Here is a 20,710-nt window from a genome sequence, read left to right as displayed (position 1 = left end):
CAGGTAGGAATCTAGTTGGAATCTCCTTTCTTCTAACTTAAAAGCCATTGGTTCGGATCCTGCTCCTCCTGAGCAGCAGAAAAGAATCTTGCTCCATCTTCCTCGGGGCGGGCCCTTCAAATATATGAAGATGACTATCAGATCTCCTCTCGGTTTTCTTTTCCGGGTGAAACACAACCAACTCTCCCTTCTCTGTTCTTCTTAAGCCTTTATCGCTGATGCTCTCTGCTGTGCTTTGGGTTGATCGTGAGTTTGTTTGTATTCTGCCTTTCCATAGTGAGCTGCGTTCAGAGGAACTTCCAGCACACACCCATTTATTACCATTTTGGGGGGCAGCTTGAAAGCTGGGGGGGAGAGAGAGAGGGATAATGATTTGCAAAACATCTCAGTGAATCCTAAGAAGGTGAAAACCTGCATTTTAGCAAGTCTATAATGAAGTCAGTTTTAATAATAATAATAATAATAATAATAATAATAATAATAATAATAATAATAGTTGTTGTTGTTGTTTAGTCGTGTCCAACTCTTCGTGGCCCCCTGGACCAGAGCACGCCAGGCACTCCTGTCTTCTACTGCCTCCCGCAGTTTGGTCAAACTCACGCTGGTAGCTTCAAGAACACTATCCCACCATCTCGTCCTCTGTCGTCCCCTTCTCCTTGTGCCCTCCATCTTTCCCAACATCAGGGTCTTTTCCAGGGAGTCTTTTCTTCTCATGAGGTGGCCAAAGTATTGGAGCTTCAGCTTCAGGATCTGTACTTCCAGTGAGCACTCAGGGCTGATTTCCTTCAGAATGGAGAGGTTTGATCTTCTTGCAGTCCATGGGACTCTCAAGAGTCTCTTCCAGCACCAGAATTCAAAAGTATCAATTATTCAGCGATCAGCCTTCTTTATGGTCCAGCTCTCACTTCCATACATTACTACTGGGAAAACCATAGCTTTAACTATACGGACCTTTGTCGGCAAGGTGATGTCTCTGCTTTTTAAGATGCTGTCTAGGTTTGTCATAATAATAATAATAATATCTGGAATTAGATACATCAGTGGAAAGCAAAAAGAACTGAAATGTAGTGGATCCAGGAGCCTCTGCAGCCTGGGCTGCAGACTACACAGAGAGTAAGACCTTCTGTATGAATGGGACCGAGTTTTGCGGCCCAATTCCCCAGCCTGCATAAGCCTGGTGGCATAGAAAAGTTTTTCAGCAGGCGTTGAAAGGTCAAAGCAGAAGGCTCCTGCTGAATTTCTGGTGGCAGAGTGTTCCACAGGACTCTGTGTTAATTCTCAGTTTTTTGTCACTGTCTGAGGAACCTCGCAGGCACAGTGTGTGTCTGTGTGTGTGTGTGTGTGTGTGTGTGAGAGAGAGAGAGAGAGAGAGAGAGAGAGAGAGCAGCATCGCTTCTACAAAGGATCTTGGATATCGAGCCGCGATGCAAGGAGTCAGGTGGTCCCTAAGGTGCCCTGAATCTAAGTTGTTCAGAGCTTTGTCAATTAATACAAGGGCGTTGAGCGTGTCGTTAAACTACGGAACTCGCTGCCACAGGAAACTGGGATGGCCACCAACTTAGATGGCTTCAAACGGGGTGGAACGGATTCCCTCGGGAGGTGGTGGGCTCTCCTTCCTTGCAGGTTTTTAAGCAGAGGTTGGATAGCCCTTTGCCAGGGATGCTTTAGCTGAGATTCCTGCATTGCAGGGGGTTGGTCTAGATGACCCCCAGGGTCCCTTCCAACTCCACAATTCTGTGATTCTATGAGGTTTGGAGGAGGAAAATGCTATGGATGGCTACTAGCCACAATGGCTATCCTCTGGTTCCTCAATCGGAGGCAGCAAATACTTCTGAATACCAGTTGCTGGAAACCACAGGAGAGGAGAGGGCTCTTGTGTTCGAATCCTGCTTGCTGGTCAGCCTGAAAGGATAACAACAACAACAACAACAACAACAACAACAAATTATTTATTTATATCCCATCCTCCCCGCCCAGAGCCAGGCTCAGGGCGGCTAACATCAATAAAATTTCAGTAAAAACAGAATAAGAAAAAAGAAAAAGAAAAAGAAATTAAAATACAGGTTAAAATGCAATTTAAAATGGGGGCCTAGATGGGTCACTGGCCCAATCCTGCAAACACTTCCAGCGCTCTTAGCGTGGCTTGGTAGTTGATGGGCAGCCAGTGAAGATAATTTATCTTGGGAAGCAACCTTTTGAAAACCTTGTAAAACAAAGGAAGGTCGACTCAGGAACTCTGGCAGAGTGTGTAAACGTCTGCCCAATAAGCTGCTCTTTCCTTGCGTCAAAATTCAACGGAGTTCGCCCTTCGTGCACTTTCCGTGCGAGGAAAAAGCAACACCCAGCCTTGCGTGAAAATGGATTGCGGCCCGTTAAGTATAGCCCTCTGGGCTGGGCTTGGCAAGGCTATAGGTTTGGGGGCTTCCTCTCTCCCACCCCCCACCAATCTAAAGTCCACAATTTTTCTTTCCCACCCCGCTCCGCTGCCTTCCCATCTGAAACCCCATTTAGTTTGCGAAGAGCAAGGCTTCCTTCACGCCCGACGGCACGCAGAAAGCATTTAAGTGCTTTTAAATTACCAAGGGAGGTGATGTTGAAATGACAGCTCACTGTCTGCAAAATAGTTTCCGCAGGGAGCGGAATTGTTGTATTATTTTATTTTTTTCATTTTTAAAATACCTCGCTTCTTTTTCAATTTGTGATATTCTAAGGCAGGGGGCAAATATAGCTGGCTGGGTTGACAAGCTAAGCCACTACTCTCTTTTTATTTTATTTTTAATTCTTTTGCTCTCCCCCGCCACCTCCAATGGTCAATTTAATGGGAGAAGACAGGAGTGGGAAGGAATGAGGAAGGAACCGATATTGCCTCAGGTAGAACCTACACCAAACCTTTTAAAGCACATTCCCCCCCTTCCAAATCATCATGGGAACTGTAGTCTACCTTTCAGAGCTACAGTACCTGGCACACTTAACAAACTACACTTCCCAAGATTCATTGGGGCGGGGGAAGCTGCATGCTTTAAATACGGATTTCCCAAACTTGGGTCTTCAGCTGTTTTTGGACTACAGTTCCCATCATCCCTGACCACTGGTCCTGCTAGCTAGGGATGATGGGAGTTGTAGTCCTAAAGCTGGAGACCCAAGTTTGGGGAACCCTGCTTTAAATGTGGATGACTTGCAAGAACTGCTAACGGAAGATTGTTAGCTTCAAACCATGGTTGGTGGAAACACCGACCAACTGTGGTTAGTAGGATCCTAATTGTAAAGCCAAGACAGCATCTTAAAAAGCAGAGACATCACCTTGCCAACAAAGGTCCGTATAGTTAAAGCTATGGTTTTCCCAGTAGTAATGTATGGAAGTGAGAGCTGGACCATGAAGTAGGCTGGTTGCCGTAGAATTGATGCTTTTGAATTCTGGTGCTGGAGGAGACTCTTGAGAGTCCCATGGACTGCAAGAAGATCAAACCTATCCATTCTTAAGGAAATCAGCCCGGAGTGCTCACTGGAAGGACAGATCCTGAAGCTGAGGCTCCAAGACTTTGGCCACCTCATGAGAAGAGAAGACTCCCTGGAAAAGACCCTGATGTCGGGAAAGATGGAGGGCGCAAGGAGAAGGGGACGACAGAGGACGAGATGGTTGGACAGTGTTCTTGAAGCTACCAGCATGAGTTTGACCAAACTGCGGGAGGCAGTGGAAGACAGGAGGACCTGGCGTGCTCTGGTCCAGGGGGTCACGAAGAGTCGGACACGACTAAACGACTAAACAACAACAACAACTGTAAAGCTGTTATTTTCTTTGCTATGTTTCCACCCCACTTTTCAGACAAATATTGCCTCTCAGTGATTTAAGGGAGAGAGAAGGGTCTCGTCCTAGGTTTTATCAACTAAGAAGGCAAAACCAACAAGAAACAGGGAACGGAGGAGGGAAATGATGTTTTCTTTGCCAGGCGTGCAGAGCTTCAACTTTAAGCAACGGCGCCCAGTTTGAGCCAGTCTGGTCTTCCTTTGCTGATTTCTCGCTGGTTCAGCATCTCCCTTTCAAGCAGAAGGTTCCAGGTCCAACCCCCAATGGCATCTCCATGTGGGGCTGGGGGAAAAGCTCCCTGCCTGAAACCGTGGCAAGGTGCTGCTGCCAGTCAGTGTTGACAGTACTGACCTAGATGGACCAGTGTTTTGTTGTTGTTTAGTCGTTTAGTCGTGTCCGACTCTTCGTGGCCCCCTGGACGCCAGGCACTCCTGTCTTTCACTGCCTCCCGCAGTTTGGTCAAACTCATGCTGGTAGCTTTGAGAACACTGTCCCACCACCTCGTCCTCTGTCGTCCCCTTCTCCTTGTGCCCTCCATCTTTCCCAACATCAGGGTCTTTTCCAGGGAGTCTTCTCTTCTCATGAGGTGGCCAAAGTATTGGAGTCTCAGCTTCACGATCTGTCCTTCCAGTGAGCACTCAGGGCTGATTTCCTTAAGAATGGAGAGGTTTGATCTTCTTGCAGTCCATGGGACTCTCAAGAGTCTCCTCCAGCACCAGAATTCAAAAGCATCAATTCTTCGGCGATCAGCCTTCTTTATGGTCCAGCTCTCACTTCCATACATCACTACCGGGAAAACCATGGCTTTAACTATACAGACATTTGTTGGCAAGGTGATGTCTCTGCTAACTTCGTCCAAAGCCCAGCTCCCTACGTTCCTGAAACTAGAAAGAAGAAGACAGCAGAGATATCCCAAATATAAGTTCCAAGGGGGCAGCCGCATTAGTCTCATCTGACCCAACTTCCATCAGGTTGGCTGATCTTTGGTTCAGTGGTAGATCACCTACAGAAGGTCGTGTCTTCAGTATCCGGCAGGTAGATCTGCGAATTGTCCCCAGCCAGAAACTCCAGAGAGTAGCTTCCAGTCACTGCAGGTAATACTGAGCTGGATGGTCTGAATCGGCATAAGGCATATTCCTGCGTTCCTATTGAAACCAGCCCTGAACTTAGAACAGGGGTGGGCAACCTTAGGCCCAGGAGCCGGATCCGGCCCAATCACCTTCTAAATCCGGCCCGCAGATGGTCCGGGAATCAGCGTGTTTTTACATGAGTAGAATGTGTGCTTTTATTTAAAATGCATCTCTGGGTTATTTGTGGGGCACAGGAATTCGTTCCAAAATATAGTCCAGCCCATCACATGGTCTGAGGGATGGTGGAGCAGCCCACGACTGAGAAAGGTTGCTGACCCCTGACTTCGAACCATGAGGTCTGGAAACTTGCTTTGGTTCACAAAGAAGGGCTGCAGCTCGGTCGCTGTTCCTTCTTTCGGCTGAAAGATGGGGATTTATTCTCCACATGTCAAAATTAAGAATTTTGTGAGGATTTGAGGGGACTCTTCTTTCTTCTTAGTATCCTTTAAAGTACCTGCAAATAACCCCCACCCTGCAAAACTCTCTCCCCCTTTTCTCCTCCTCCGCCTGAGAGCCAAAGCGAAGGAAAACGGTTTTTGTTTCCTGGGTGATATGGCTGAAAAGCAGGAGGGAATTTCTTATTTTGAGGGCTTCTAGAATTCCACGGGCGGCCATCAGGGGGCAGCACTTGACTGTTACAGACCTAAGCTGTAACGGCTGTGAGGCATTTGCGAGCTTTTTTGCGGAGAAGGTCTTGTCGCTCCGCCATGACCTCCCTGCCAATTTGGATACAATAAAGGAACTGGAGGCCCCTCGACTGTCCTCAGGTCCAGTATTGGACCACTTCGACCAGATATCCCCAGCCGATGTGGACAGACTCCTCCGAGCTGGACCGAGACGGCTCTGGTCGCCCTAACAGATGACCTTCGTAGACAGCTGGATCGAGGCGGGTCGGGGCTGCTGATTCTTCTAGATCTATCAGCAGCTTTCGACATGGTCGATCACGAACTTCTGGACCACCGCCTTGCCGACGTGGGGATCCAGGGCACAGTCCTTCAATGGCTGCGCTCGTTTCTCTCTGGTCGGGGACAGAGGGTGGCGCTTGGGGGGGAATTGTCATCGCGCCACTCCTTGGTGTGTGGAGTACCTCAGGGTGCGATACTCTCCCCGATGCTTTTCAACATCTTTATGCGCCCCCTCGCCCAGCTTGTTCGGAGTTTTGGGATGGGTTGTCATCAGTATGCCGATGACACCCAACTCTATCTGTTGATGGATGGCCATCCTGACTCGGCCCCAGACACACTGACCAAATGTTTGGAAGCTGTGGCTGGATGGTTACGTGGGAGCCGGTTGAAGCTAAATCCTTCGAAGACAGAGGTCCTGTGGCTGGGACGGGGCGATATGGGATTGGGGGGGCAACTCCCATCTCTTGCGGGGGCGCAATTAGTGCCAGCACCGTCCGTTAAGAGTTTGGGTGTAATCTTCGACACCTCCCTTTCCATGGAGGCGCAGATTGCAGCTATAACAAAGGCGGCATTTTTCCATCTCCGCCAAGCTAAGCAGTTGGCTCCTTACCTCTCTCGCCCTGACCTAGCCACTGTGATCCACGCGACGGTCACCTCCAGACTGGATTATTGTAACTCGCTCTACGTGGGGCTGCCCTTGAGACTGACCCAGAAACTCCAGCGGGTGCAGAATGCTGCAGCGAGACTCCTTACGAGGTCTTCGCTGCGAGATCACATTCACCCGGTGCTATACCAGCTGCACTGGCTCCCGGTGGAGTACAGGATCAGGTTTAAGGTGCTGGTTTTAACCTTTAAAGCCCTATATGGCCTAGGACCCTCGTACCTACGGGACCGCCTCTCCTGGTATGCCCCACAGAGAAACCTACGGTCTTCAAATAAAAACATCTTGAAGGTCCCAGGCCACAGAGAAGTTAGGCTGGCCTCAACTAGAGCCAGGGCTTTTTCGGCTGTGGCTCCGATCTGGTGGAACGCTCTGTCACAAGAGACCAGGGCCCTGCGGGACTTGACATCTTTCCGCAGGGCCTGCAAGACAGAGCTGTTCCACCAGGCCTTTGGCCAGGGCACAGCCTGACTCCCTCCCTCGGCAATCTTCGCAGAGCTCTGGCCCAATGGTTGCTAGTGGCTTGAATTAATTAATTTTATAATGAATGATTTTAGAATGTTGTTTATGTTGTACTTTTGTACTGTTTTATTGTTGTTAGCCGCCCTGAGCCCGGCTTCGGCTGGGGAGGGCGGGATATAAATAAAATTTATTATTATTATTATTATTATTATAAGCTGAATCCCTGAATCCCCGCAGGGAGAGAAACAGCAGCGATTTATTCCTCCCCTTAAGCAAGAGAGCAATCCTGGACTTCTCATGTTTGGGTCTAGCACAGGCCAGGAGTGGGGAACTTTTTTTCAGTCTTGAGGGCCACGTCCCCTTCCTCGTAACCTCCTGGGGGCCGCACGCCAAAGGCAAAAGTGAGCGGAGTAATAAACATAAATGTTAAAACACACAGTGGTGCAGCTGATGAGATTCCTACTCAGAGTAGACCCATTGAATGGGCTGAAGTTGGCCATGTCCATAATTTCAATGAGCCTACTCTGAGTAGGAGTGGCTTTGGATATTCCCCACGTGCCCCCTCTCTTCCAGGCAAGGAACAGGCATTTTCAGCCCGGCGAAAACACTCCAGGAGAGTGGGGATTGGGACCAGCAGGGGGCGTGGCCTGAGAAGAAGGGGAGGGGCTTCCCAAGTGTGCCAAAGGCATGATAAAAAGGACTAGAAGGCTTCACGCCTGGACGTTCTTCACCCTTGCTCTTAAGAAGGGTGGATATTTTATAGCCTGCGCAAGAGGAGGCTGAGAGGAGATAGGAGAGTCATTTTCCAGTATCTAAAGGGCTGTCGCATGGAAGACGGAGCAAGCTTGTTTTCTCCTGCTCCAGAGAGTAGGGCCTGAACCATGGGTAGGCAAACTAAGGCCCGGGGGCTGGATCCGGCCCATTCACCTTCTAAATCCGGCCTGCGGACGGTCCAGGAATCAGCGTGTTTTTACATGAGTAAAATGTGTCCTTTTATTTTAAATGCATCTCTGGGTTATTTGTGGGGCACAGGGATTTGTTCAGTATTTTTTTTCTTTTCAAAATACAGACCGGCCCCCACAAGGTCTGAGGGACAGTGGACCGGCCCCCTGCTGAAAAAGTTTGCTGCCCCCTGCCCTGAACCAATGGATTTAAATGACAAGGAAAGAGATTCCCACTAAACTTTAGGAAGAACAGTGCAATGGACATCCTCTGTCAGGGATTCTCAAACTGCGATTCCCGCATTGCAGGGGCTGGGCTCATAGCTGTCAACGTTTCCCTTTTTTAAAGAGAAATTCCCTTATTCCGAATAGGATTCCTTGCAAGAAAAGGGAAAAGTTGACAGCTATGGTTGACACTACAATTCTATGCGGCTTCTCTGGGGCAAACTTGAACGTGCTTTTAATGGGTTAACCAGCCTTCTTGATGGCGATCAATGGCCGCCAGCACCGCCTGCGGCTCTTGCAGTTCCATTGGGCACCTTAATTCTCTTCCCCATCCAGCTACCCCAGCACCATGAGGGACTATTGCCGTTCCATCGTTAGGAGAATTGATTTTATATTGAGCACCAGCTGTTTATCCCCTGGCCGAACCTGCCTGCTACATCTCTCTCTCTCTGTTTTTGAAACGTTTACCCATCTCAAGCCCTGTGGGTTTGTTCCTCCCACCCCTCTTGTGTTTGGGGAGAGTTGGTCAACAGCTAAGCCACCCTCCCCAATCTGAGGTCCTACGACCTGCAAGCAGCTGCCCAGAAATGGGGATCCATTTCCAAAGGGATGCTGCCTCCAGCTTCAGAGTTATGGGACGCCCCCCTCTGGTGGGCTTGGAAATTGCAGCAGCGCAGCTTGGCACCTGCAGTGGACGGTTAGGAGCCGCCATTTTGATTTCCCACAATGCTCCGGGGCAAGAGTTGCCAACGTGGCGCTTGCCGGAACCAGCGAAAGGCTCGCTATGGCCGCGTTTTGGTACCTGATAGGGAGCCCCCCACCCCCAATTTTGTGATCTTGTCTCCTTTTCTGCTTTTTAAGATACCACAACCATTACAACATGCCCAACGTGGCAGCCATTTTGTATTGGGCCCCTCTCCCTGCGGCAGCCATTTTGTGACTGGCCCCCACCATAGCTGTCAATGTTTCCCTTTTTAAAGGGAAATTCCCTTATTCCGAATAGGAATTCCCCTTAAAAAAAGGGAAATGTTGACAGCTATGGCCCCCATGGCGCTCTCTCAGCATTTCCCAGTGGAGCAGTGTGCTATGGGTAATTTAAATGGCAGGTCTCCTAGACCCTCTTGTTTGTTTGCTTCTTTCCTTCAAGGGGAGGGTGGCGTTGGCGTTGGGCTCCTTCGGCCTTTCTAATGGTTCCCACCCCAATCCCCGTGTCGTCTTTCCCCCCCAGAAAGTCTGCACCAAATGTGGCATTGAAACCCTGAGCGCCCAGAAGCGGCCCGTCTGGTTCTGCAAGATTTGCAGCGAGCAGAGAGAGGTGAGTCCATGGTGACAGGATTCCTGCTTTGCAGTATCAAATGCCTGCTTCTTCAGGAAAGACTCCAATAATAATCAGAGGGGGGCAGAAATTATTCCTTGCGCAACCGCCGAGTTTTTGGGTCAGTAGAAACTAGTTTCTGCCTGCCTCCTTCATCCACACACCAAGGCGGTCTTGAGTATCATATGCTTTAGGTTTGGAAGGGTCAGTCTGGATGATGCCCAGGGGTCCCTTCCAAACCTGTGATCCTGTATCCTGAGAGCCGGTGTGGTGCAGCAGTGAGAGTCAGACTAGGACTTGGGAGACCAAGGTTCAAATTTCCACACAGTCAATATCTTGAGAGCATCAGATTGACTTATCCCAGCAATAGAATGTCCCACGTTAAACTTAGATTGCAGGTGAGGAACAAAACACACAAAACACTTCCTGCGAAGAGAGATGAGTGTTGCTTTGACCCTTGCACCTTCATTTTTTAACCGTTGTGTGAAGGATCTATTGATTTGCCCTCCCTCCATTAACTGAGTTTAATCTTCATTTTTCTTGTTTAATGTATTTATTGTTTTATCTATATCCCACTTTTCCTCAAAGTAAAGGAAATCAAGTTGGCAAGCATGGTTTCTCTCCCTCCCCCTTTCATCCTCACAACAATCCTGCGATGTAGATTAGGCCAAGAGGCTGTGACTGGCCCAAGGATCTCCAAGGGAGCTTCATGGCTAAGTGGGGATTTGAACCCTGTCATTTAGTCGTGTCCACTACTGGGAAAACCATAGCTTTTACTATACGGACCTTTGTTGGCAAGGTGATGTCTCTGCTTTTTAAGATGCTGTCTAGGTTTGTCACTGCTTTCCTCCCAAGAAGCAGGCGTCTTTTAATTTCGTGGCTGCTGTCACCATCTGCAGTGATCATGGAGCCTGAGAAAGTAAAATCTCTCACTGCCTCCATTTTTTCCCCTTCTAGAGAGGAAACCTCAGTCCTCAAAGCTTTATAAAGAGTGCAAGCTAGAGGTACAGGAACTCCTGACTCAATACTGCCATCTCCACATGGACATAACCGTTTTCCGCAGTGGTGAAGGCAGTATATATTCAATCTTGCGAAAGTGACAGCACGTCTGTATTTTGGAATTGTTAAATTTGGCAAATAGGGTACCAGAGTGTCAAAATGACTAGGTGGGAATTGGCTTACTGGCTGACCTCTCTGGGCTGTTGTGAGGATGGGGAGAATATGGATGCCTCCTTCCGCCCTTCTGTGGAAGGGTGGTATACAGATGTGAGGAATGAGAAGTAGTTGAGCGATAAAAGCAGAGTAAGACGTTTTCAAAATGTCTCCCTTCATCGGTGCCCTTATCCAGGAAAAGCAGTCCCCTCCTTTACCCCTTGACAGGGCCAGCACTGCTTTGGATGGGGTCCCTTGCTCAGCCCCTGTGAAGCTTGACGACGCGATGCTGTTTAAACACCAGCCTTTTAACATGAAAAATCTGTCCAGTTTGAGGCTTGTGCAGAGCCAGGAATGATTTATTTGAAGCCTGATCACCTCCTGCTCGCAGCAGACTAGGGACGGGCAGATATGTCAATTTCAGTTTCCGTCATATTTCCAATCTTCAGCTCTCCGCATTTCTGCACCAGTTTACAGTAAAAAAGAAAGCCCTCGTAAAAATTCAACAATTTAGTGTGAGTTTCTCCTAATAGGCATGTTTGTCATTCAGTTTTGCCTAATACAGTGGTGCCCCGCAAGACGAATGCCTCGCAAGACGGAAAACTCGCTAGAAGAAAGAGTTTTCCGTTTTGGAGGTGCTTCGCAAAACAAATCTCCTATGGGCTTGCTTCGCAAGACGACAATGTCTTGCGAGTTCCTGCTGGTTTTTTCCCCTCCCCCCCCTTTTCTAAGCCGCTAAGCCGCTTATCAGCTGATCCGATCAGCAGATAAACCGCTAATAGCGCTAATCCGCTAATCCGTCAATGGGCTTGCTTCGCAAGACGAAAAAACCGCTAGATGAAGAGAATCACAGAACGGATTCTTTTCGTCTTGCGAGGCACCACTGTATCCACTTTTGGTAAAGCAAGGGTTGGTAACAACAGCAACAACAGCAACAACAACATCGGACTCTTAATATTAAGGTTGTGGGTTCAAGCCCAAAAGATTCCTGCGTTGTAGGTAGGGGTTGGACTAGATGACCCTTATTGTCTCTACCAACTCTGTCTTTCTAATAATAAACAATTGTTAATTGATTTCTGATTTTAACTTTTTTGTGTTTTTTGTTGTACGGTCTCATGCTTTATTGCTATAAACCACTTTGATATCTTTTTATGGCACAGTGGTAGATAAATATTTTTATAAATTAATTCTAATGATAATCATAATGTGCCATTTTATGCACATTTTACCCTGGCAGATGCATTTATTTATTTTTTTGCACACCTTGACTTGCCTAGACAGCAGCATTTCAAAATCCACAGGAGCGCAAATTCCATAGGCTGTCCGTTCACATGCTTGTTTCAGGGCCTGCGGATTAAGTAAATTCGCGTTTCGGAATTAAACTGAACCGGATTTCTCTGAATTTCTGATGTCTTCTACATCAGAAGGTGCAGTATGTTTAGGAAATCATTTAGGAAATCAGCCTCTTCCCACCCACCGATCCCTGCCGCTCTGCAAGGCAGTCGTTTCGTGGAGTCAAGACAGATTGGTCCAAAGGATGTAATTGCAAAGTTCTGCTGGTGCATAATGAAAAGGACTGGGGTGCTTGTTTAATTTCCCCACTTGCCTCGTTTATCCTGCTGCCGCCTGACTTTTTCTTTTTTTGGGGGGGGGGTGTACAATTCTGTGCAGCCTCATTAATAATAGTGTGCGTGTTCTACATGCTAAATAAATGGGCCTGAGCCCATATAACATCTGTTAGCAAGCTGCTATGTGCTGTAATGAGAGAGAGAATGTATAAAATTACCTGGAGCCGTGCCCATGCTTGCTTCGATCACCAACCCCACCTGCCTCCACCCCCTTGCCAAACCGCCCTCCCTGCCCTTAGAGTTGCTCTTCCACGGTCTGCCTAGACTGCCCACCTCAGTCTCCCTCTTCCGCCTTCTTTCTCCTCACCCTCCATCACTGCTGCAGTGGCTCAATAGCCCTCAGAAGACCGTTAACACTCTCTAGGTTGCAGCGCCACCTGCTGGTGCCCAAGGAAACTACTGTGTGATGACAGCCTTATCTTTTTATTATATCGATGCCATGCATCTCAAACATAGCCATTTCAGCATGGGGTGCAGAATCAAGAATTCTCAGAATCTCTTTCCCCCTTTTTAATAATCAGGTTTTCAAGAGCAAGGCTCAGGATACTTTAGGCTTGCGGGGTTTTTGTTTTTGTTTTTCTGGAAACCCACCAGTTGGAGCCAAGGGTGAAATACATATGCTTGGAATGAAAGAATTCTTATCTTGGGGAATTGGTTTTGAGAACTGAACTGAGCTCATAGTCTTTTTTTTAAAAAGAAATATTTTATTAAGTTTTCAAACACAAGATAAAAAGTGAACACACAAAATCCCTTCACCAAGAAAATGACAAACATAAAAAACAAATACAAATACACCAACAAACAATGTAGAAAAAAAGAAATAAAAAAACCCAACTGTTCAAAACATTTTTTATATAACTGACTGGACTTCCTCACATCTCCCTAACCCTGCGTTCTTTGTAATAAAAAAATACCAGCAAATTATTACCTTGTTTCATACCTTATTTTGTACTTTTCAAATGTTATATTTCTAAATTTAAAGTAGTTTTTGTCAACTTATTTGTACCTTAAATTAAACATAATATTTCTTTAAATTTCAACCTTTTCTTACTTATGACTTAGTTTTCTGTATCTCAAATTCAAGTTACTGGAGCCACATTTTTCTGAGCTCATAGTCTTGTCTACCACTTCAGATGCAACCCCCACTGTACTTCACATCAGAAGTATAGTTCAGGAGAGAATTTGTTTTGTGTTGTCGCTGTTGAAACATTTGGGAGCTAGAAAGCCTCATGGATCTACTTCAAATGTCCCACAGGTTGAGCAGGAGATCCCAAAACAGCTTCCTCCCACACCAGGCCTAGTGGCAGCTGCAGGCATCGTGTTGGCTATGCCCACTTAACTGAGGGGCACTACTATATAAATAAATTAAAGTGCTGTGGCATCTTGGGGCCAGCCCTGGGAACGGTTCATAGAATCACAGAATTGTAGAGTTGGAAGGGACCACCCAAAGGCCATCAAGTCTAACCTTCTGCAATGCAGGAATCTCAACTCAAGCACCCATGATGGAGGGCCTCTTTCTAAAAGCCTCCAGCTGAGGGAGTCCGTTCTGTGGCTCTTGCCCTCAGCAAGTTCTTCCTAATGTTTGGTTGGAATCTCCTTTCTTTTCTTTTGAATCCATTGGCTTGGAGCAAGAGAAAACAAGTTTGCCTATTATTATTTATTTAAATTTGGATACTCGCCCTTCATCCATAGATCTCACAGCGCTTCACAACATAAAAATACAGGATAAAAACACCTCTTCCATGTGACGGCCCTTCAGATATTTGACGACGGCGATCATATCTTTCTTCTCCTCCAAGCTGAGCACCCCCAACTACCTCAGCCATTCCTCATAAACCCACAGGGCCTGAAATATTTCCAAACCTTCCGATTGCCTCCACCCCAAAAGCAGACCCACAATTCCTTGACTCGAAAAACCCGCCTCGTTCAGTTTGCTTTCTCGGAAGGCTCCAACGAAACTGGGTTGTTTTTTTTTTTTGTCTCTGGATATTGCCTCGTTTTCTCTTGCGCTCCCTTTCCCCCCTCCCTCTCCTTCACCCAAAGCCGTGTATATTAAGTGTGCGCTAATAAGCTCCCTTCATCGCAATCTCACTATTAAAATCTAAATTGGAACGTGTGGCGAGCATTCTTGCGGGAAGCGCGATGTCTTTATCGCTGTAGCCGGCCGCGTCTGCCGCTGGGGCGCCCTAATCTGCTTGCTCCGATTTTTCACACTCAAGCGATCTTTTTCTCTCGGCTTGAGTCCCTCTTAGGCTGAATTTCTATAAGGAGGCAGCAGCTTGCAATACTTTTATTCAGTTGTTAATATTGTACTTTCGTTTTCCCCTTCTCTGCGGTTTTTACCAGAGAGCACTCAGGCCTGTGTGTCTTTCGTAGGCTCTCTTGGGAGTGTCTAACTGCCTTGTGAGCTTGGATTTCTCATTGCGAGGTCCCAGTTATGAATGCCGGGGGGGAGTGGAGGGGGGCTATCCCATACAGCACAACCACATCATCCCACAATCTTGGAGGGCATCGGGTTGAACACTCCTGCAGTACAATGTCCTGTCCTAAGGTTAGATTGCAGGTGTAAAAGGTAAAGGGACCCCTGACCATTAGGTCCAGTCGTGACCGACTCTGGGGTTGCGGCGCTCATCTCGCTTTATTGGCCGAGGGAGCCAGCGTACAGCTTCCAGGTCATGTGGCCAGCATGACCAAGCCGCTTCTAGCGAACCAGAGCAGTGCACGGAAACGCCGTTTACCTTCCCGCCAGAGCAGTACCTATTTATCTACTTGCACTGGTGTGCTTTCGAACTGCTAGGTTGGCAGGAGCAGGGACCGAGCAACGGGAGCTCACCCCGCCATGGGGATTCGAACTGCCGACCTTCTGATTGGCAAGTCCTAGGCTCTGTGGTTTAACCCACAGCGCCACCCGCGTCCCTGATTGCAGGTGAGGATCGTTTAAAAAATACTATTTGCAAAGATAAACGAGGGTTGCCAGAAAAGGGCTTTTTGGCTCTTGCAGCTTCATTTCCCCCCCTCACCATTGTGCAAAGGATTGATTTGTTCTCCCTCCATTAATTTGGTTTAAGCTGCCCTTTATCAAGCTTGTCGTGTCAGCTTCAGAAAAGAGAGAGAGAGAAGAAAAATAGGTTGGAAGAGAAATTCTCGTGCTGGACTTTGAATAGCTTGCTTTTCTGAACTGAAATTGGATGCTTTTGCTCTGAGCCCTTATTGCCACAAATGGTTTTGTTGTAAAATGTTTTCCAAAACAGCTGCAAGAGCCTCCTCTCATAAGTGTCTCTGCATGAGTCACTGTTCCAGGTGTCCCTCAGTTGGCAGAAAGCCACTGTGCTGGTCCCGGGGGGAGGTTACCGTGAGGCGTGGTCAGAGTCCAGTCCTGGGTTGAGGGTCTGGAGATTGTCCACCAAGGGCGAAGTGGGGTCCAAAGCGAGGAGCCGGGCAAGGTCGGGAACTCTGGAAGAACAGGGCTGGGTGCTGGCAGAAACAGGTTTCCAACGATGTTGCTCCCGCAACCTGGGACCGGGCTGACTGGCCTTTATCTCCTCTGAGGCCAGGGGCGGTCCTGGCCCACAGGTGACCCGCCTCTCCTGGCCTTAAGGCGAGCACTCCTCCTGGGAGAAACCAGTTCCCTCCGCCTCTCTGCCCTGAGCCACTGAAGCTCAGGAGAGGCTGGAGGGTTACCAGACCCAGGGGGAGGCTCACCTTCCCCTGACAGGGCTGGGAGAGGCGCACCTGTAGGCAATGGGTCCTGAATCACCTCCGGAGCCAGAGTGGATTCATCTGGTGTCTGCTCCTGAGGATCCGGCACAGGTGCAGGCGCTTCAGATTCAAGGCCCTGCCGCAGCTCAGCCGGCCCTGGAGGCGGGGACTCCTGTGCAGGCTGGGACTCCTCCGGTTCAGCCTCTGAATCAGATTCCCAGGCCATCACAGCCACAATTCATACAGAGACGCAAAGGGCAGACTCTTTTGTTTTTGAGGGCAGGCTGTTTCTCAGGTGAAAGGCAATTTCTCGCCTGCTGTTGATTGCCATGGTGATTTTCAGAGCAGGTTGTTTAAAATCAATATGTAATAGATCAATCTTGAATCCTAATTACGATTCCCTCTTCTCTTATATAAAGCGCATGAAGGATCTACCGTATCTTTACATTTATTTCATTACTTCTCTCGTTAATGCGAATAACTGTAAGCTTATATTACACCTCACTGTAAGCTTTTTAAAAATCTAATCATAATAAGAAAGTTTCCAGCAATTGGTATTCAGATACAGACAACAACCCTGCATTGTAGACTAGTCAGAGAGAGACAGTAGCTTGCCCAAGGTCACCTAGTTTGCTTCATATCCGAGCGGTGATTCAAACCCTATTCCGGCGCTCTAAGCACTACAGTGGCTTCCCAGGGGCATGGGACGAATGGGCAATTTCTGCACCCGGGTTGATTTCTGTCGGGATTCTCGCAGGGCTGAGTGTTGTTCAGTGGTTTCGCTGGGTTAGATGCTCAGTGCTTGTTCTGCTGTCCTCATTCAGTGTCCACAGGATCTTTGCAAGGGAGGAGGATGGAGAGAAAACCAGAACAAACCAGCCCCACAGCCAGTACAGTGGTACCTCGGGTTAAGTACTTAATTCGTTCCGGAGGTCCGTTCTTAACCTGAAACTGTTCTTAACCTGAAGCACCACTTTAGCTAATGGGACCTCCTGCTGCTGCTGCGCCGCCGGAGCACGATTTCTGTTCTCATCCTGAAGCAAAGTTCTTAACCTGAAGCACTATTTCTGGGTTAGCGGAGTCTGTAACCTGAAGCGTATGTAACCCGAGGTACCACTGTACATCCCTTGGGTCACCCCAGGAGGGTCCAGAGATCATCCCGATTATTTGCTCTCCTTCCCTCTAGGTTTGGAAGCGGTCCGGCGCCTGGTTCTACAAGGGCCTCCCCAAGTACATCTTGCCTTTGAAAAGCGGCGGCGGCAAAGCCTGCGAGCAGACCCCACGGCCTCGTCACCTGGAGCCGCCAGCGATGGACCTCAAGGGGGTCTCCCCCCGTCATTCCTTCACCTGGGCCAGAGGAAGAGGTCAGTCCTTTCCTGGCTCTCTGTGGCCTGACAACGGGGTGTGGGGTGGGGTGAAGGCTTCTAGGGCCGCAACATGATTTTAAAAGAAATATTGCAGAAATAAGTGGTGGTGGTGGAATCTTAGAAGTGTAGGGTTGGAAAGCGGCCCCAAGGATCATCCACGAGAGATGGCCTTGCAACTTCCGCTTAAAAACCTCCATCGAAGGAGAGTCCGCCATGGATATTTTTTTAAAAAAAAGATATTTATTGCAATTTTTAAACAAAGAAATAACATACCAGTAAACATATACAATACCATCACCATACACCCTAACAAAGACAACAGAAAGAGTTTAAAGAATAGACATAACATAAGAAAGAAAAATACAACAAAATCAATTTATCCTTGAATCTTATTTTCATAATCTTTGGACTTCCTCACATCACCCTTTCCTGCGTTCTCAGTCATATAGTTATACACAGCAAATTATTACCTTATTTCGATTCTTCTTTAATAGATCTCAGATATTATGTCCCAACCTTTCAATATTTTATCACGTACTAAGCTGCTTAATTTAGACATAATATTACTTCAAATTTCATATTTTTCTTATTCATCGCTTATTCCTACATCATACAGCTATATTACTGATGCCATATTGTTTTCTATCATGCATACTCTTAACATTCATACAACTTGTGATGTTTTTGCAGATAATCTTTAATTTTTTTCCAGTCCTCTTCCACTGTCTCTTCTCCCAGGTCTCGAATTCTGCCAGTCATTTCAGCAAGTTCCATGTAATCTATCAGTTGCGTCTGCCATTCTTCCAGAGTGGGCAAATCTTGTGTCTTCCAATGTTTTGCGATGAGTATTCTTGCTGCTGTTGTTGCGTACCCGCCATGGATATTTTAGCTGAGATTCCTGCACTGTAGGAACGTGGATTCTTGGAACGTGAATCCTAACCTCCTGAGCAGGAGAAAACAAGCTTGCTAACCACCTTCCATGGAGCAGCCCTTTAAATGTTTAGAGCCAGGGTGGTGTTTTTAGTTAGAGTGTCAGATTGGGACCTGGGAGATCTGGGTTCGAATCCCCCATCGGCCATTAAACTGACCGGGTGACCTTGGCCAATCACTGTCTCTCTCCATCTAGCCTACTTCACAGGGTTGTGGTGCGGATTAAATGAGGAGGGGAGGGAAAGAGAAGTCCTGTTGAGTAGCCAAAAGCTCTTGGGCTATGGGTGAAGCTTGGTTGGACACTGCCAGTTCTATTGGGGCAAATTGTTTGCAAATGCTAGGAGAGGGGCACACCTGAATGTTTGCAAATTTTTGTGCGGACTTAAAAAAAAAAGCAAGCTCATAACTGATCTGGAACCGAGAAAGCCTGGAGAAATGGATAATAATAATAATAATAATAATAATAATAATAATAATAATAATAATTTTATTTATATCCCGCCCTCCCCAGCCGAAGCCGGGCTCAGAGCGGCTAACATCAAATGTATAACACATTAACATAAAATCAGACAATCAATTAAAATACATCCTCAGATCAAATCAGGATCAGAATAAAATCCAATCAGATGGCAACCTGCAGATTAGGGATGGGGACCTTAAATGCTCATCAGGCCCAACTGTTTGGAGAGCCAGTGTGGTGTAGTGGTTAAGAGCGGTAATCTCGTAATCTGGGGAACCGGGTTCGCGTCTCCGCTCCTCCACACGCAGCTGCTGGGTGACCTTGGGCCAGTCACACTTCTTTGAAGTCTCTCAGCCCCACTCACCTCACAGAGTGTTTGTTGTGGGGAGGAAGGGAAAGGAGAATGTTAGCCGCTTTGAGACTCCTTAAAGGGAGTGTAAGGCGGGATATCAAATCCAAACTCTTCTTCTTCTTCTTTTTTGTGCTGAACTTATATGGGCCTGTGAGAAAAATTGGGAGGCTACTTTCATGCAAGTTCTTATGAAAGGGGAGAGGGAGTCAGACTGAACCCCGACCAAAGGCCTGGCAGAACAGCTCCGTCTTGCAGGCCCTGCGGAAAGATGTCAAGTCCCGCAGGGCCCTAGTCTCTTGTGAGACAGCCGAAAAAGCCCTGGCTCTAGTTGAGGCCAGCCTAACCTCTCTGTGGCCTGGGACCTTCAGGATGTTTTTGTTTGAAGACCATAAGTTCCTCTGTGGGACATACCAGGAGAGGTGGTCCCGGAGGTACGAGAGTCCTAGGCTGTATAGGGCTTTACAGGTTAAAACCATCACCTTAAACCTGATCCTGTACCCCACCGGGAGCCAGTGCAGCTGGTATAGTACCGGGTGAATGTGATCTCGCAGCAAAGACCCCGTAAGGAGTCTCGCCGCGGCATTCTGCACCCGCTGGAGTTTCTGAGTCAGTCTCAAGGACAGCCCCACGTAGAGCGAGTTACAATAATCCAGTCTGGAGGTGACCGTTGCGTGGATCACAGTGGCTAGGTCAGGGCAAGAGAGGTAAGGAGCCAACTGCTTAGCTTGGCGGAGATGAAAAAATGCCGCCTTTGTTGTAGCTGCAATCTGCGCCTCCATGGAAAGGGAGGCGTCAAAGATTACACCCAAACTCTTAACGGACGGTGCTGGCACTAATTGCACCCCCGCAAGAGATGGGAGTTGCCCCCCCATCCCATATCGTCCCTTCCCAGCCAAAGGACCTCTGTCTTCGAAGGATTTATCTTCAACCGGCTCCCACGTAACCATCCAGCCACAGCCACAGATAGGAGTTGAAATTGACAAATATGTCCACCCCATATCATAGAATCATAGAATTGTAGAGCTGGAAGGGACTACAAGGGTCATCTAGTCCAACCCCTGCAATGGAGGAATCTTTTGCCCAGCGTGGGGCTCATGCTCTACTGACTGAGCTATTCCCGTAATTTGGGGTATCTTTGGTGGGTGTTGATGCTATGGGTGTACACTCTCACACAGCTGCATTGATGCGAGTATTTACGCTTCCTGGCTGTTGCCAGGGTAACCCCTCCCAGCCTTTTTCGGCACTTGATTTATGGCTGGAGGAAGTGCCAACAGCTCTGGCAACCATTTTGCTGTGTTGACAGTCGTCCTCTGTCCCCCTTTTGCATCGACATGTGTTCGTGGGGACGATCCACTGCTTTGTCGCACAGAAACTCCTAGTGTGGTCTCCTGTATTTCTGAATATCCTCTTGCCGCGTGAATTGCAATAGATGGAAAACCACCTGTCGGTGCAGAATTTGTGCTAAGCAATTTGCTGTTGGGGCATGGCAGTGTTAAGAGTTGCCCTTCTTGGAGGAACCACCCTTTCTGGGTGTTTGCACAACCTGGGCGTGCTCAGAGCAGCCACTTGAGAAAGCCAGAACAGTAACTCTTGCAGAGAGCTGGAACGCAGGTAGCCTGTGCTATATCAGGAGTGATTCTATGCCCAGTGTAGGGATGGGAGTAGAATGATTTACTCC

The 20,710-nt window shown here is 47.9% G+C and overlaps 1 protein-coding gene across 2 annotated transcripts in view; it reads left to right on the top strand.

Annotated features, from left to right (window-relative positions):
* Positions 1-20,710, top strand: part of RPH3AL (rabphilin 3A like (without C2 domains)) — a 54,934-nt gene that overhangs the window by 21,541 nt on the left and 12,683 nt on the right. For both annotated transcript variants that reach the window (XM_083480098.1, XM_083480097.1), the window contains exons 5-6: positions 9,358-9,444; positions 17,110-17,287. In XM_083480098.1, coding sequence (XP_083336224.1) covers positions 9,358-9,444; positions 17,110-17,287 — 265 coding nt within the window. The remainder of the gene's footprint in view (positions 1-9,357; positions 9,445-17,109; positions 17,288-20,710) is intronic.

This window comes from Podarcis liolepis, assembly GCF_965112155.1.
Source record: "Podarcis liolepis genome assembly, chromosome: 16".
Lineage (NCBI taxonomy): Eukaryota > Metazoa > Chordata > Lepidosauria > Squamata > Lacertidae > Podarcis > Podarcis liolepis.
Note: the sequence above shows the minus strand (reverse complement) of the source record. Positions and strands in the feature narration are given on the sequence as shown.